The sequence below is a fragment of the Eptatretus burgeri genome, chromosome 18 (assembly GCF_056783735.1).
Source record: "Eptatretus burgeri isolate ZD-2024b chromosome 18, Ebu_testis_v1, whole genome shotgun sequence".
Classification (NCBI taxonomy): domain Eukaryota; kingdom Metazoa; phylum Chordata; class Myxini; order Myxiniformes; family Myxinidae; genus Eptatretus; species Eptatretus burgeri.
In genome coordinates, this window is record NC_140978.1 from 35,757,677 (window position 1) to 35,775,558 (window position 17,882).

Below are 17,882 nucleotides of genomic sequence, written 5' to 3' on the forward strand. Positions count from 1 at the left end.
ATTGCAAACTCTGTAGTGCGATCCTCACCATTAGAATGCTCCAATAACACATGACCATGAGAGTGTTCACTTTGATTTATTTAGTCCTTGGATCAATGATCATCCAGATCATCAGCTGGGAACAATCTACCATTAAGTTTTTACAGTCTTCAATCCCAAAACTTTTTCGAATAGTGGGTCCACAATATTATAGTTGTGTCCAAAGGTCATCCAATCAGTGTGGGGTGTGGAGAGAGAGAGAGAGAGAGAGAGAGAGAGAGAGAGAGAGAGAGAGAGAGAGAGAGAGAGAGAGAGAGAGAGAGAGAGAGAGAGAGAGACAGACAGACAGACAGACAGACAGACAGAGACAGAATAAAGAGAGAGAGAGAGAGAGAGAGAGAGAGAGAGAGAGAGAGAGAGAGAGAGAGAGAGAGAGAGAGAGACAGAGACAGAGACAGAGAGAGAGAGAGAGAGAGAGAGAGAGAGAGAGAGAGAGACAGACAGAGACAGAGACAGAGACAGAATAAAGAGAGAGAGAGAAAAGAAAAAAAAATATTCACTTGGAGAAGCCAGTGTTTTCCTGATGCCCACCAACTCGTGAAATGGAACTCATTAAATCACACCTTCCTTTCCAAATCCAATCTTCTTTGTGCAGCTTTCTTTAATATTATCATCTGGTAACTCCACAGAACAGTCTGGAGTGTGTGTAACGTGTTGCTTCTTTATACCTATATCATGTTACCTCGTGCATGCGAAGCAAGAAGTACGTTTAAGCATTTGGTTCACTAAAGCCTGTCTATCTGTCCTCCTGCCTACAAACATCAGTTTATGATCGAGGAACAACTTGATTAAATTGAATGTAACATTTTCAACATTAATCGGAAAGCAAACCTAACGATTAACTGCACTTTGGTTCTGAATTTGGCCTGATCGCACATGCGCTGAGAAGAGTGAGATAACTTTTTTTACTCCGTCTGCGTGTCTGGCAGTCAGAAAAAAATTGAAAATCATTGCAAACAGGAAACTTACTGTTTTTTAATGATGTCATAGAGGACACAAACAACAGGCACGAAAAACTAATGCAACATATTAAATAATGTGGGTGGTGGAAAAGATGCCGCATCAACCGTGGTAAACTTCCAAAGTTTTTTTTTTTTCTGCGACCTTTAAAATCTTTATTTTATTTCAGTTTGATTATATATTTGAACAATCTTCTTCTTCTTCTTCTTCTTCTTCTTCTTCTTCTTCTTCTTCTTCTTCTTCTTCTTCTTCTTCTTCTTTCGGCTGCTCCCGTTTGGGGTCGCCACAGCGGATCATCCGTATGATCCGCATAGTGATTTGGCACATGTTTTACGCCGGATGCCCTTCCTGACGCAACCCCGGTCGCCATATAATTGAACAACGTAGAACACAAATCACCTTTTTGATACTTTCGAAACCTTTCCGTTTAGCAGTACTTGGACAAAATATTACAACATTTTTTGTCATGAAGACCAAACAAATTTGCCACTCGTCCCATGTCCTTGTTTCCCCTTCAAGCCTCCCTCTCACCTTTCTCAAAAACTCCCCCCTCACCTTTCTCCCTCAATTCTCCCCACTCACCCTTCTCCGTCCAATCACCCCTTCACTCCTCCTTCTCAAATCCCCCCCCCCCACTCACATCCACAAAGCTGTCTCCTTCCCCTGCGCTCTCTCCTCCATCTCATCACTCCACCTCCTCAAATCCTCAACTGCCTTCTGCTCCCTCTCTTATTACTCTCCACTGTACCTCAACCCAGCACCACAGAGCCTTTTCTCCTCCTCATCCAGCCCCTCCCCTAGCTCTTCTGTAACCCCCCAGACTCTTTCAACAACTCTCCTTACCTCCCCCCCCCCCCTCATCCTACCCAACTCCTCCACTCACCACCCCCTGCACCCAAAGCCTCCTCCCTTCCATCTTCCTTAATAGTGTGGACCTCAAACATCCAGGGCCTTCACTCAAACCTGCCAGATCTTTCCATACAGGTGCCACTGACAAGCAAGACATAATCTGCCTCACAGAAACTTTCCTCCTTCAAGACGTCTCCCACTCCTGAGTATCACTCCCTGGTTACTCCCTCCTCTCGAATGACAGACCTGAGCCTCGTCCTGGTGGAGGAGTTGCTCTCTTTATCAAAGACTATTCCTTACTCTCCATGCACTGCATTCACTCCTCCACACCCCCAGGAATACCTCTGACAACGGCTTCTCCTCCACTCCCACCTCATGTTTATATGTGTAACGTACCGTCCACAAAACAGTGATGACTCCATTTTCAACTCACTATCCGAAAATATGGACCAACTTCTATCTTCTCATCCGAACTCTCTCTTCCTCATATGTGGTGACAAATTGTCATCATGCCAGTTGGCTGGGTGTGGGTAACCTCTCTCACCTGCCATGGCACTTCAACAAAAGGCTTCTGTGACTCATTGGGACTGACTCAATCAGTCAACTTTCCGACCCAGATCTCAACAAATGGTACTCCATCTCTTCTGGATCTGATTTTGACAAATTTCACTGAAAATATCTGCTGTACTTTCTCCGCTCTAATCGGTTCTTCTGACCACGTGCTTGTCAAAGTCGACATCTCTCTGGGTGTTATTAGAGAACCACCTCAGGACCGTCGAGTCTGGCATTTCACTCAAGCCGACTGGCAGTGTCTTCAAGCAGTCATCAAACTTCTTGACTGGTCTCCCATCACTACTTTCTCCAACATCAACTTGTCCTGGGAATTCTTTCAAAGAAACTTGCTCTCCCTCATGCACAGATTTATCCCCTCTCGTCTTCAGTTGTCCTACCCTTTCTCCCGCCCTTGGTTCACTGAAGCTTGTGGAGAGGCAGTTGTCCTGAAGAAACTTGCCTTTGCCTCATGGAAAGCAAGCACAACTGAGGGTAATCTCAGTTCCTTCCATAAATCTCGGAATAAGTGTGTATCTACCCTCAGGAGAGCCAGAAATCAACGTCTTTCCAATCTCAAGTCTGAACTCTCAAACCTCTCTCCCTCATCCAAATCCTGGTGGTGTCTAATCAAATCTGTTTCTGGTGTATGTTCTCCCTCCATCCCTCCCTTTCCTGAAATGGCCACACTGCTGACACCACACATGAAAAGGCCGAATGCCTAAACTCGGTGTTTGCATTTAAATCTTGTGTCCAAAACCAATCGCTTTCTGTACTCAACTTACCCAGTTTCAGCAAGCTGTCCCTGGACTCTGTGTCCTTTTCTTCTGACAAAGTCGAGAGTTTGCTGTCAAACCTCGATACAGATTCTGCAACCGATCCAACCAGCATCAGCGCACGTGTCCTAAAAGCCTGCTCCTCTGCTCTTGCTCACCCTCTCTCTGTTATAGTCACCCTCTCATTTGCTCAAGGTCATCTGCCATTGCTTGGAAATCAGCAAACATTACCGCCCTGCATAAAAAGATACAAAAACAGATCCCTGCAACTATAGACCAATTGGCCTTCTCCCAATCATCAGCAAGGTTATGGAATCCATCATCGCTTCAGACATTAAATCCTTCCTCTTCTCCAATGGCTTCATTTCTGATCATCAATTTGGTTTCAGACCAGGTCACTCTACCCTGGATATGCTGCTTCTGCTCTCCCAACAATGGATGGAGGTCCTCAATGCCAGACATGAAATCAGAGCCATATCCCTAGACATATCACATGCTTTTTTTTTTTTTTTTGTATACCTTGGTCGAGGCTCGTATGAGAGCAAACACACAACTCACATCAAGGAGGCATGAGACAAGAGGGGCGGGAGTGGAAGGGACAAAACAGTAGGGAACAGACACATTAGGTGAACTGTGGAAGGGAGAGGGATGGGGATGGGACGGGGAACATGGCGAAGAGAAGATGGACATTTCAGGGACTTTCAGGAAGGAAAGCAGGAGAAATGAAGGAAGTGGGCTTGGGTGGATTATCGCGGGTAGAAAAGGATTTGGATGGGGGAAGATAAGAGGTGGTGGTGAACAGCTGTTTTGAAAGCCTGGAGGGAAGAATGGGAAAGAATAGAGTGAGAAAGTTTATTCCAGAGGTGGGAAAAAAGAGGAATGAAAGAGTGAAGATGAGCAGTGATTCGTGATTTTGGTAGTTTTACCAGAAGGGGGTTGTTGGCGGACCTTGAGCGCCCTGTGGAAATGTGGTGGGGACAAATCGCAGAGAGAGCAGGGGGGGCAAGGCTGGAGAGGAGTCGGTAGAAGACAGAAAGACCACCGACCAACCTGCGGTGATTGAGTGAGAGGCCCAAAGACTCAGCTTCATTGCGGGAGATGCCGATGATCTTAAATGCCCTGGTTTCGACAGCGTGAAGCCGAGAAAGGTGGGAGGCAGGAGCACCAGCCCAGAGGGGAGAGCAGTACTCCATCAGGCTACGGACAAAAGCTTTGTAAGTGGTCAGGAGCTCAAGAGGGCCGAGGAAGGACTTAGCACGACGGAGGATTCCCAGTCGGCGACTGGCTTTTGAGGCGAGGTTGGAAATGTGACTTTCCCAGGAAAGGTCATGGCAGATAGTGAGACCTAGAAGCTTGAAAGAAAAGACTTCTTCGAGAGGATTGTTGAGAAAGTGGATGGGGGGGTTTTGTAAACGGTCCTTTCGAAGAGACATAGTGAGAGTGTGAGATTTGTCTGGATTTAAAGACATGTTCCACGTGTTGGACCAGTTTGTGATTTTATCCAGATCTGCAGTGAGCGAAGAAGCTGCTGCTTGCCGGTCTGAGGGATGACAGAAGGTACGGCAGAGGGTGGAGTCGTCGGCAAAGAGAAATAGAGGATTTTCCAGAGAGTCCGAGAGATCATTGATGAAAACCAGAAAAAGAACAGGGCCCAGAACGCTACCTTGAGGAACTCCAGCCTGCACAGGAAGAGGGGATGAAAGAACTCCATTTAGGGCCACACGTTGACTGCGACAGGAGAGGAAGTCTGCGAGCCATGAGTGGAGATGGCCTTGAAAACCATGGGAAGAGAGTTTGGTGAGTAGGGCAGGGTGCCAGACTGTGTCAAAAGCACGTGATATGTCCAGGGATACGGCTCGGATTTCCTGTCTGGCATTGAGGACCTCCATCCATTGATGGGAGAGCAGAAGCAGCATATCCAGGGTAGAGTGACCTGGTCTGAAACCAAATTGATGATTGGAAATCAAGCCATTGGAGAAGAGGAAGGATTTCATATCTGAAGCGATGATGGATTCCATCACCTTGCTGATGATTGGGAGAAGGCTGATTGGTCTGTAGTTATAGGGATCTGTTTTTGCACCTTTTTTATGCAGGGCAGTGATGTTAGCAGATTTCCAAGCAGATGGTAGATGACCTTGGGCAAATGAGAGGGTGAATAGAACAGAGAGAGGGTGAGCAAGAGCAGAAGAGCAGGCTTTGAGGACACGTGGGCTGATGCCGTCTGGACCGGTTGCAGAATCTGACTCGAGGTTTGAAAGCAATCTCTCCACCTTGTCAGGAGAAAAGGATACAGAGTCCAGGGACAGTTGGGTGCGACTGGGTAAAGTGGGTAGAGATAGTGATGGGTTTAGGACACAGAATTTTGACATTTTTGACATTTTGACATTTTTGACAAAAATTTTCAAATTTTGACACGGTCTGGCACCCTGCCCTGCTCACCAAACTCTCTTCCTATGCTATCCTAGGCCATCTCCACTCATGGCTCACAGACTTCCACTCCTGTCACAGCAAACAGGTGGCCCAAAATGGTTTTCTCTCATCCCCTTTTCCTGTCCAGGCCGGAGTTCCTCAAAGCAGTGTTCTGTTCCCTGTTCATCAATGATCTCTCCAACTCTCTGGAAAATCCTCTTTATCTCTTTGCTCATGGCTCCACCCTCTGCCGTACCATCTGTCATCCCTCAAACCGGCAAGCAGCAGCTTCTTCCTTCGCTCTCTGCAGATCTGGATTAAGTCACAAACTGGTCCAACACATGGAACATATCTTTCAATCCTGAAAAATCTCATACTCTCACTGTGTCTCCCCGAAAGGACCGTTTTGGAACCCCCCCCACCCTGCCCCCACCGTCGACTTTCTCATCAATCCTCTGGAAGAAGTCCTTTCCTTCAAGCTTCTGGGTCTCACTATCTGCCATGAACTTTCCTGGGAAAGCCACATTTCCAACTTGGCCTCCAAAGCCAGTCGCCGACTGGGAATCCTCCGCCGTGCAAAGTCCTTCCTCAGCCCACCTGAGCTCCGAACCACATACAAAGCTTTCGTCCACAGCCTGATGGTGTACTGCTCTCCCCTCAAGGCTGGTGCTCTCCCCTCATGGATGTTGTGCGACAATTCTGTGATGTTTTCCGGTGTACTGGCTTCAACGTCCATCGGCACGCAAAATTTCAGCTTTCTTTGTCACCCGGAAGGCTCCGATCTTTAATATCAATCAGTCGTCAGTCAGTGAATCAGTAGTTCAAAAGAATTGTATATCATTTATTTATATATATATATATATATATATATATATATATATATATATATATATATATATATATATATATATAACCGGGTGTAGCGGCGTGCACCTGTAATCCAATCCGGCTACCCGGAGGCTTGGGTTTGAGGATCGCTTGAGGACGGGAGCTCTGCGCTGGGCCACGCTATGAGAGGGTGTAGGGCATCCCGGAATCATGGCGAAACCCAATCCTTATCCCTGTGTCATAAGAGGTGACCAGGGTTGCGTCAGGAAGAGCATCCGGCGTAAAACTTATGCCAAATCAGTATGCGGATCATAATGGATGATCCGCTGTGGCAACCCCTAACAGGAGCAGCCAAAAGACGAACAACATATATATATATATATATATATATATATATATATATATATATATATATATATATATATATATATATATATATATATATATATATATATATATATATATATATATATATATATATATATATATATATATATATATATATATATATATTTATATATACTGTGCTTTCCCTTTAAGGAATTTATAGGATGCTGTCATTACTTTGATAGGTGCATGAAGTGCTTCTGTGCATTTACCGCACTGTGGTTTTAAAGTGCTCACCCTCGTAAGCTCATGGAAGTGTAAATTTTCAGGCCATAAATCCCTAAGACTTTGAGTTGAGATGGTAAGGGAATGAAATTGAGGTAATAATGTATTTTTATTGTGACATTATGGAATGACTGTTGCTTCATGTTATGCGGCTGTTAAATTTCTTCAGATCTATTTATTGGCCTAAAAAGGGCAATGGAGTCAGGACTTTATTATTGAATCTGTCACGTGGATATCCTATTAAAGCCTTAAGCTGAAGCTGCGTTTGATCTTCTTGATATATGCTATAACAGTTTTGATGTCGCTTGAGTGTTTTAAAAACACAGATAGCTGGGCCTTCAGATAAAGCAGGCCGAAATTTAGCCCAACTGTGTGTGATGCATGAAGCTGCAAAGAGTAAATTATATCTCCATTGTATGAAATATTTAATAGATGTCAGCCCCCACACCCCACACCCCACTCACACTCTCCCTCATGCCCCCTCCGCATCCCCATAAGCCATCCCTGTGCTGTCTGCTGTACTCGCTGGCAACCATTTTATTTTTAAACAATTTGATTGTCTTCCCTTTTCTTATGAAAAGGTTACCTTGCCCGATGGTTAAAATTTCCAAGCTTGCTGTAATGTGATTGTACTTGCTAAAGACAGCTTGTCGAGTCTCAAAAAGACATGTGAGGAAAGCCTAACCATCCAGGCAATGCTTGGGGATGAAAGCCATGTTCCTGGAAGATGTGGCCCAACAAATCTGTGCCTGCGACTTTCAGTTCAAATTGGCAGAATTGGACATTGATATTCCAGATACTGTGAGGCAGAGCCTCGGGTCAGAGTAACAAAATCACACGAGATGCCCTCGTACCGCTCCACCGTGGCGCGGCTGGGATACATTTGGTGATCCAACGGTTCCCTGACTTATAAGAGTCCCACATCCATGTTTTAGTAGCCCTTATGAAGGTCGCGATTCCAGCAGCGAGTGCATCCATATGTTTTGCCTTTGGCATCACGCCTTCACCGTCCGGTCGGTGTATGTTTGAATTTCTGTGCAGCATTGTCTCTTCATTGTCTTTTATTACACAAGAATGCTGTAGATACTCCGATTAGTGATGAGCATGCAAAATGGCACTTTAAAAGAAAAATTCGACCCACCAACTATAAACTTCACTGGAGATGTTGAATGGTTTAATATGGTAAATAAGTGTTTAATTTATAACCTGACCAAGACAGTGTTGGGTGTTTGCATTATTTTATTTTTTTTGTAGTTTTTGGAGATAGTTTTGATTTGAAAATTGTGTTCAACATTATCAGAACGAATATCTCAAATAATTCTATTCTCGTTGAATTCCAGAACCTTTATTTTACTTTTAACCTTCATGTAACCAAAGCTTTCAAACTCAGTGCTGATTGCTTCTGTGCAGGTTTCTTGTTGCTCCTTCTGCTTTTGCAAGAGTAAATAAATAACACACGTTGTTCACCCAATGGAGTCGTCACATTACCCACCCTCTTCCGCACACATCGAGTTCTTGATTTTGTGAACTGTGCAGTGCCTGAAAATTTTCGAGATGGGTGGCGTTGGAAGGGTTTGCAACCTTTATCCATCTCTCATGTCCCACTGAGCTGGCAGGATAGATTAGAGGTACGTGTACTCGCTTTTGAGCAGAAATTCCGAGTCAAATCTCGACACAATCGCCCTGTTGTTTCACATGTAGGATGATGTGTGACGTCAATTTGGAGGATATTAAGCCGGAGGACCCATCCACCATCACTGGTCATTAGTTTCCGTTAAAGATCCCACGGCATCTTTCACGACGAGGAGGCGAGCTATCGCCTGAACCCTAATCGAATTATTAAGTCTTGCCGAGACCTTCTCGCCACCCCGCACTTGGCAGTTGTGGCGAGTAAGCAAATAATCCCAAACGTGAAGTAAGGGAAGCCTTCGTCCTGCAGTGGATTGAAAATAGGCTGATAATAATGATGATGATGATGATGATGATGATGATGATGATGATGATGATGATGATGAATGTCCCACCATTAAATTATTTATCTCTCCCAAGCGGTTCTGAAGCACTCCTGAAACGCGCACGGTATGATGACATACACAAAAAACATTTTGCTGATGCATTAAAGGTATTATCTAAATTAATTGTGGATGGAAAAAAGGAAACCATTTTTGGCGAAGTTGATATCATGCTGCTGCTGCTGATGCTGATGATGATTATTATTATTATTATTATTGTTTTTTTATTACTATTATTATTATTATTTAGCCTCCCTCCATCAGAAAAGGGAAGATTATACCTGTTGTCGTGGTTGCTTCTACAATTAGTGCACCCAATTATAATGGTACCTCAGAGCTTCTTAGACCCCCCAAGTGTACTTAAACCACCATTCAGGTTTTTTTATTGGCAAAAATCGAAGATTTTCAAGTTTATTGGTTGGTCTTGTGCGTTATTCTGTCTGTCTGCTTGTCTGTCTGTCTGTCTGTCTGTCTTTTTGTACGTTTATCGCCGACAGGTCACAATTTTAATCCGATCTTCCTGAAACTTCACCACGTGGTAGAGTTCGTCATAAGCAGAAGCCTATTGTTTTTGAGGTCAACATCGGCCAAAGGTCAACAACATAAGCCGGATTTCTAAAATTGTCAATTTTCATCCGTTTGACTTGAAATTTGAAGAGGAGTTGCATATTTGGTCATTGAATGCAACCACCAATTATTTTTGAGGGCAGATTTGTTTTATGGATTTCGCAAGTGTCGTGTATGCACGTCTTTCTTGTGGTTTTTTCTTCTTCCTGCACTCCCAATTTCCGAGTTGTATCAATCAATGTCCAAGCTGTATCTCTGAGCCGGCTGGAACTTTTGGAATTAAATTTTGCAGTAATAATGGGAATACAAACTATGCAGGTTGACATAATTTTTATCTTAACCCAATTGTTATTGAGGTCATGACCTAATTATAGACATTTTAACGTTTTTCACCATAACTCAACTAAGGTTTGTCTCATCGAAACAAAATTTCCCACTCTCGATAGCCGAGAGCAAGTGCCATTTACATTTAATGTACCACATGCCCCTCCGGGTTAAAGGTCAAGGTCAAATGGTTGTATGAAAAAAAAAAACGCGTTTTCTTGTCCTCGCTCAATTTTGACTGTGGAATCTCAAAAACCACTTGGCCTTCCAAGATGTTTCTGCATCATAATTGTGTACCTTCACTGAAGGTGTGCACCTGATATTTGATTTGTGTCCTTGACCTACTTTTTCAGATTATGACCGCATGAGTAAAAACTTGAATAATTTTACTCCGATTTTCATGATATTCGGTTTTATGGATAGATTGGACATGGGGACACATTTTCTTAATTTACACTTAACTCTATCCCTAAATGTTGAAGGTCAAGGTAATATGGTGGTCTGAAAAGAATATGGCCATCATTGGATTGCTGGCCTTTCGATTGCGGTGATCATTCGATCACCAAGGGGATTAACTTCTCCTTGGCGATTGCTTACCCTTAGCGATATCTAGTTTTTGTAATTCTTTTTCTTCTTCTTCTTCTTCTTCTTCTTCTTCTTCTTCTTCTTCTTCTTCTTCTTCTTCTTCTTCTTCTTCTTCTTCTTCTTCTTCTTCTTCTTCTTCTTCTTCTTCTTCTTCTTCTTCTTCGTCTTCTTCTTCTTCTTCTTCTTCTTCTTCTTCTTATTATTATTATTATTATTATTATTGTCATCAGCTTTGTCTTGGTGATCTACGATGTTTCTTTATCTTCAGCTGTACATCCAGACAACGACCTTGACCATCTCTATGAGTCTCAGCGCTACCGTGGCCCTAGGAATGCTCTTCTTTCCCAAGGTGTACATCATTCTTCTGCACCCCGAGCAGAATGTGCAAAAGCGCAAGCGCAGCTTCAAGGCAGTGGTCACGGCGGCCACCATGTCACAGAAGCTGTCACAGAAGGCAAGCGAGCGACCGAATGGGCAGGCCAAGACGGAGCTGTGTGAGAACACAGAGATTAACAGTAAGTGAATAAACGAAACTCTTGTTGAATGGTGCAGTATCCAAGGTTATATGCATTGCTCCTCGAACCAAAAGTCCCTGTGGCTTTTCCACCTGCATCACTAATTGTTTCCCAAATTTGAAATCGATGAGCTGATAAAAAACTGAAAGAATTGCTATCCTCACTGGTATGAAGGTTATGTGACATAATGAAACATTTCATTGCGTGATGGGAACTGGCCGATCACACCATTCCAAACCTGCACCTTTCTGAGCCACATGCAGAGAGTTTAACAATTTGACCGCTTTGGCCGCTTGCTTCACATTGACACCCAGTTTAACGTCCACCCAAGGGAAGGCACACACATTGATGAATCGCCCTGTCTGTGAAACACCAGGGTGACAGTTTATAACTGGGTCGAGATTCGAACCCAGGCAAGACAGCTCAACTATTGTTTATAAAGGGCACAGTAGATTGAAACAGACACATTGTTTGCAATGTATGGGGATTTAAATTTGTGGAGGTGTGGGGGGGGGGGATATTTTTTTGTTGTTGTTTTCGATAACGTTAGTAGCTAATACCCATATGCAATGTGGGAGAGTAGCTTGCTAATATTTGTGACACGACTGCAGTAAGCTCTTGTTTGTTAGGGCAATACAGCTAGAGTTTGAGTGAGGGAGACTTAGGGTTGGAATTAGATTTTGATTTTTGAGAGTTTGCGGACTAAGGTTAGAGTTGGAGTTATGAGGGTTGGGGTTCGCATTTGAGTTAAGGTTTTGAGGGTTTGTACTATTTTTCAAGTTTAAGTTCAGGTTATGGTTCAAGTTTGAGTTAGGGTTATGAGGGTTCGGGTTAGAGTTTGAGACGCGGTTATGATGGTCATGGTTGGAGTTAGCATTATGGTTAGATTTAGAGTGGTTGAGGGTTGAGGGTAAAATTAGTGTTATGAGGGTTAGAGTTCGTTTTTGAGACTTTGAGGGTTAGGGTTATCAGATAAGAGTTATGGCTGGAGTTCGAGTTGTGTTTCTGATAGAGTTGTGAGGGTTATAGTTTGAGTTATCAGGGTGAAGATTAGAGTTTGATTTCGATTTATAGTTTGGGTTATTAGGGTTGGAGATTGAGTTAGGGTTACGAGGGTTATAATTTTAAAACTATGAGTAACCAGGGAGAAGGCTTTTTGGCAGTTATATTGGCATTTCACCAAATGTTTTATTTAATATTTTACTTGGTTCATTTTTGTTGAGAATCAAACATACCCTTTCATCTTTTAAAATATTAAAAAGCTAACTTATGAGTCAGTTTATGGGGAAGAAAATTAATTTTCTCAACTGAATGTTGAGTTATGCTAATCCCTGTGCGCAGGAGGTACACAACATCTTGGGTGTGAGGTATTCTTCAAAGTGAGAGAGAGAGAGAACCCTTCAAAGGAGAGAAGTAACCGCCTTGAGAAACTCTCTTCCCGTGGAGGTCATTATACCTCTCTTAATATCAGGCCCCCCTAACAAACGGACGCCAACGTTGTCAGACGGAATGAAAACCCGTCATTCTTGTTACAAAAACAGCTAAAATTGATGAAAAAGCGGCCGAAATTGAAACCAACACAGTAATTACGGTCACAATATCAGATATAATGGAAACAAACACGTTTATTCTACACACAAGAACGGTCGTGACGGAAACAAGAACGGACAATCCCGAAATAGATTGGTGGGGAACGGAAGCAAGATTGGTTATTTCCGTCGCGAAACGTCCGAGAGCGAAACAAAAGCGGTTCATTCCGGTTACTGTAGTGCGAACAAGATGGCGGATGCAGTAGAACGACCTGTTACGGAATGTAAATTTTTAGTGTTTGTGCCTCGAACATAAATGTAATATAGATAATATATAGTGGGTAGTACCTGATGTAGTTTTAACAGTTTATTATACCGAATTTTGTTGTGATGGTAATGTTTGGTTTGCCTGTATTTCGAGCCCCCGAGTGAAGGATCGCTAGTTGTGTATGCCCAGTTCAACATAGGGGATCGTGTATGGGATCTTCTTACAGTTTCTACTTCATATTAACTTTGTTACTTTCTTGGAATTTGCAATTTATTATTACGATCAAATTTTACCTCTTGCAAATATAAACGATCAATCGTCACTGATCGCTGCAGCACGGGGCATGAATTACACGAAATGTCAGCCACACATTAAGTCAAGAGGGCGCATTTATCACTGCTTATATAATACTCCGTACCACAAACGGGTTTTCATTAACAGACATGATATATTCAAGGCAGACTACGTTAAAGTTAACTTCCTATAACTTCAAAAACTTTTCAAGCCGCCGTGTTTCCCACGTTCTGGTAACCGGAATGAATCGCTTTCACTTCGGTCTCCGCCGTTTCGCGATGGAAATAATCGATGTTGCTTCCATTCCCCGCTGTTCTATTTCGGGATTGACCGTTCTTGTGTCCGTCACGACCGTTCTTGCGTGTAGAATAAATGTGTTGGTTTCGGTTATATTTGCTATTGTGACCGTAATTACTGTGTTGGTTTCAATTTCGGCCGCTTTTTCATCAATTATAGCTGTTTTTGTAACAAGAATGACGGGTTTTCATTCCGTCTGACAACGTTGGCGTCCGTTTGTTAGGGGGGCCTGAATATTTGGTTGAGAAAATTCGTCACTTTTTTCTGCAGATGCCGACTGACTTGCATCTATGTAAAGATGTCTTCCATTGTGGAGAAGACTGCTAGTCTCTTTTTTTATTTACTTTTCTCCCCAAAATATTGTCATGTCTGAAGCTCCGTTAACACAGTATGCCTCAGCGTCAGGACCTTTTATCCTGGTCTGCTCTCCGTCCCCTCTCCAGGCTATTCTTCTTCACCCTCGTTTGTCTTCTTTGCACTCCGTGCACATGGAGTTCTTCTGTCTCTCTTCTATCCCTGGGGTCCTTTTCCTTTGTCCTTGCTGCACACCAAGAGCTCTGGTGTGCCATTTCTTTTCACTATCTGCCAGGAGCTTCTTCCTCTTGCCTCTGTCCTCCTCCAGACGGTCCCACCCATGGGGTGGCTCCAATAATAATAAATCCACATTGCTTCTTCTTGGCCAAATAGCCCACTACACCAACATGGCTTCCACACACCGGTCAAAGAGATTGTAATTGGCGAATCGCGCACTTGTGATCATGTGTGCCCTGTGAGGGAAGTCCTCACCTGGCCCCACCCACAATCAAGAGGTGTTTATGCATACCATATTACTCTGACTATATTGTCTATAAATTGCATATGCTGCCTCCTCAGAATCACATTTTACAAGATGACTTACTCTGACAGGTCCCTCCCTGTTACATGCAATTTAATCTACTCAAAACACACGGACCATGTTACACTTACCACAGTCTAGCTATGGATCCTCACACCCTTCCACATTAACAATATAATCTATCATGCTCTATAAAGAGTGTCGATTCTGCTAAAGCTGTTTCTTGGATAAGGTTACAATCCTAGATGTGTCATCATTCTGACCCAAGAATTAAGGGGAAGGAATTTGTAATTTGTGCATGTTGCTGGCGATAGCTCACCGACTCTTCACAAAGGATACCGTGGGATCTTTAATGTCCACCAACTGATGCTGGCAGACAAGACAGCCAGTTTAACTTCCATCTGAGTGATCGCACACACATTGATGATTCGCCATACATGTGAAACACTGGGGTGACAGTTTATAGCTGGATCAGGATTCAAACGAAGGGAAGACAGCTCAGAGCTGTGCAAACTGAGGGTGCATACCTCTCGGTCATCCTGCCAGCCCAACAAATAAATGAGTTATGATATTCAACATTCCAATGATGGAACTGTGTTTTGATGATCTGGTCTTTCCCTTCAAATCAATAATTATATCTCGGGTTACAACCCAGGTAGCCAATGATGCCAGACTGACTCTGTCTAGACATCTTGCCATCTGTACAGACAGTTCGAATGGAAAATTAGTCTGAATCGTGAAGGCTAGTGTAGTTCTGAGTGGGAAGGACTGAGAAGCTGGAGTTTCAAGCGTTAACCCTTCAACCCTCTTTTGCCCTGCCAATGCGCAAAACTCCAACTTCTCCTTGCTTCCCACAGCGTGAACATGTCTTGATCAATGTTCTGTTGGTATCGATACTTCACCATATTCGGACCATCGCCATTGGGTCCCCGAGAAGAGACCAACTTTTCGTTTATTTTAGTGGTCGCCATTGAAATCTTCTGATGTTTAAGAAGTCTCTCCACACCCTCTCCATCCCTCCACAGCTTCTCCTGTGAAAAAGACGACTTACATCAACTACAGCAACCACACGAGTTAGGCGAGCCAACTGGGAGGTTCGGCCACGCGCGCGGCGTGCAGCTCGTGCCGACACACGCCGTGCCCATAGGGCCTGGAGCACGTGGCGGTGAGACGGCGTGCGGGGCAGTCGCATCGACTCACAGGTTGTTTTGTTGTTTTGCGTGCTCTGGCGCATGTTTACGTAGGTGACGGGTTTGGAAAGAGATTTTAGAAAAAGCCTACTGCCTCCAAGGAATGGAAATGTTATTTTTTAATTCCTTGAATTTTCTTTTCCCCTTGTTGGGGGTTCATTCCTCCCTGGGAATTAAAAAAAAGTGTATTGTAGAAAAGTTTGCTATGTTCTAAAACAAATAGGTGTTTTGGGGATGTTGCTTGATCCTGTGGAACGAATTGTTGTTATGAATACAGTGTAAACACCGCATCCGTTTCTTAAACTCCACAGTGACGAGGCTGCAATGGTTGTGAGCATCATTTTCAGACTGCTTGTCTCATCTCGTCTTTGTTCTGAAAACGTCCTGGTGAAAAAAAAAATGAACGAGACTATTTGTGCAGTCTCCATTTTTCTTGCTTTGCATTGAATAGCTTGTTGTATATTTGAAGTTCCCTTGGATGGCCTGCTCCTCTCCCTCCCACAAACTGCTCAATGGATTGAATGTACTTTTGATATAAAAGCATAGTTTCAATAAAAGGCGAAGTTCATACTTCAAACTGAGATTATATTACCGAGTGTCCTTGTGGCTTTTGAATTGCAAAATGAGGCGCTCACTTAAAGGTAATTGCTTACATCTCTTTTTCAGCTTCTTTCATCCATCCCCTGCCAGTGGACTTATGCAAGGAAACTTGATCAAAGGGAAGAGCTATGTGGCCCATCACACCTGTTTCTTTTCCATATTCCCTAAATTAATTTATCCCACACCAATTTAAAGCTTGGTAATTAGCGATTGAGTGGTACATTGCTGTTTTATGAAATTATTTCAAACATCGTTATGTATGCCAAGACCGAGTTTTATTCATTTGGTTCTTGCTCGGACTTTAACTTCCTCGAGTTTAAAGTGATGGAGGTTGGGCTGACGGTTAAATGCATTTTTTTTTATTGCAACATAATTTCCTCTTCCAAAGTCGAAGTGCTCAGGTAGACAGAGATGGCACACTTTATCGTGGTACTTCAACGTGGCCCATCATTTTCAGCATGGGATGAGTTACCGAAGGCACTGTCATTTCCTTAAAGGTTTGTATGGGAACAGTTGTTCTCGAGTGTTTAACAATGGAGAGTCTGCTCTAAAATCTTAATAAATGCATAAAATAGTAACCTGTAAACCACAAGTTTGAATCCAATTTCAAATATCAATTTGTCGGCTCACATGGACAACTGGGTGGCGAGCTCTCCTTCCAGTCCTTCTGAAGCTGTTTCCAGTCCTAAAGCGTTTTGAGTATTTTGATATCGAGAATTGTGTCAGGGGCTGTAGAACTGTACTTTTTTTAAGGTTCATAACAGTTTTTGAGTTAGTATTTTGAAAGAATCAGAGGGAGGCCTCGTGATAAGTTTAGCGTGAAGTGAGTTGGGGCCTTGGGAGTATGGGGGTGAATAAGGTTGTAAATAGAGACCGAAGGAGAAAGGAAGAGGAGTACATAAAATGTAACAGTTGCTCAATGTGGGCCACGTTAACAATGGGGGAAGCAGAGGGTTCTTATTGTTGCAGGAAGTGTGAGGAAATCGTCCACTTGAGGATGGTTATTACCGGGTTGAAGGAACGCATCGATAATTTGCAGCAAGTAGCAGAATGTGAGAAATGTGGAGATAATAGTTGGTTACGGTTCTGGAGTGAGGTTGCGGAGGATATTGGAAGTGGTGACGGTGCAACGGGGGTGGGCAGTGGCGATGGTGAAATGGGGGCGGGCAGTGGTGATGGTGCAGCGGGTGCGAGCAGTGGTGACGGTGCAGTGAGTGCAGCAGTGGTGTAGATGCAGCTGACAGTGGCGGCGTGGGTGCGGGCAGTGACGGAGGTGCAGTAGGTACGGGCCGTGGTGGATGTGCAGCGGGTGCAGGCAGTGGTGGAGGTGCACTGGGTGCAGGCAGTGGTGTAGTTGCCAAAATAAAAATTGGTGGACATGAGGTATGGGAGACATTTTTTTGTGGGTGATGAGATTATTAATTATGTCGATTCTTCATTCTGCAGGAAGGATCGTAGACATAGAATTCTGTGCAGTTTTGAAAGAGCAGGAGTTAGGGACATTGAAGGAAGGGTAAACGATATTGTATCGGGTCGTGGCAGGAAGAAGTTGATTGTGGTACACCTCGTTGCGAATGATGTAGGGAAAGTTTACTCAAAGGTTTTGAAAAATAGATGCAGGATATTGGGTAAGCGGCTAAAGGCAAAGGATTGTGAGGTCATGTTTTCTGGGATTCTTCCAAGATTAGGAAACAATACAGAAATTATGAGCAGAGCAACAGACATCAACCAATGACTGGAAGAATGGTGTGGAGAGGAAGGATTTAAATTTAAGAAGCAGTGAGAATCATTTTAGGGACAAAGGGAGTTTCCGGAATGATGGCCGTATGTTAAATAGAAAGAGG

The 17,882-nt window shown here is 43.5% G+C and overlaps 1 protein-coding gene across 1 annotated transcript in view; it reads left to right on the plus strand.

The window, feature by feature from the left end:
- Positions 1–16,024, plus strand: part of LOC147008869 (metabotropic glutamate receptor 8-like) — a 579,707-nt gene extending 563,683 nt beyond the window's left edge. The window contains exons 10-11 of the mRNA XM_085863764.1: positions 10,779–11,025; positions 15,274–16,024. Of these exons, the coding sequence (XP_085719890.1) occupies positions 10,779–11,025; positions 15,274–15,326 (300 nt within the window). The 3' untranslated portion in view covers positions 15,327–16,024. The remainder of the gene's footprint in view (positions 1–10,778; positions 11,026–15,273) is intronic.
- Positions 16,025–17,882: the final 1,858 nt, after the last annotated feature.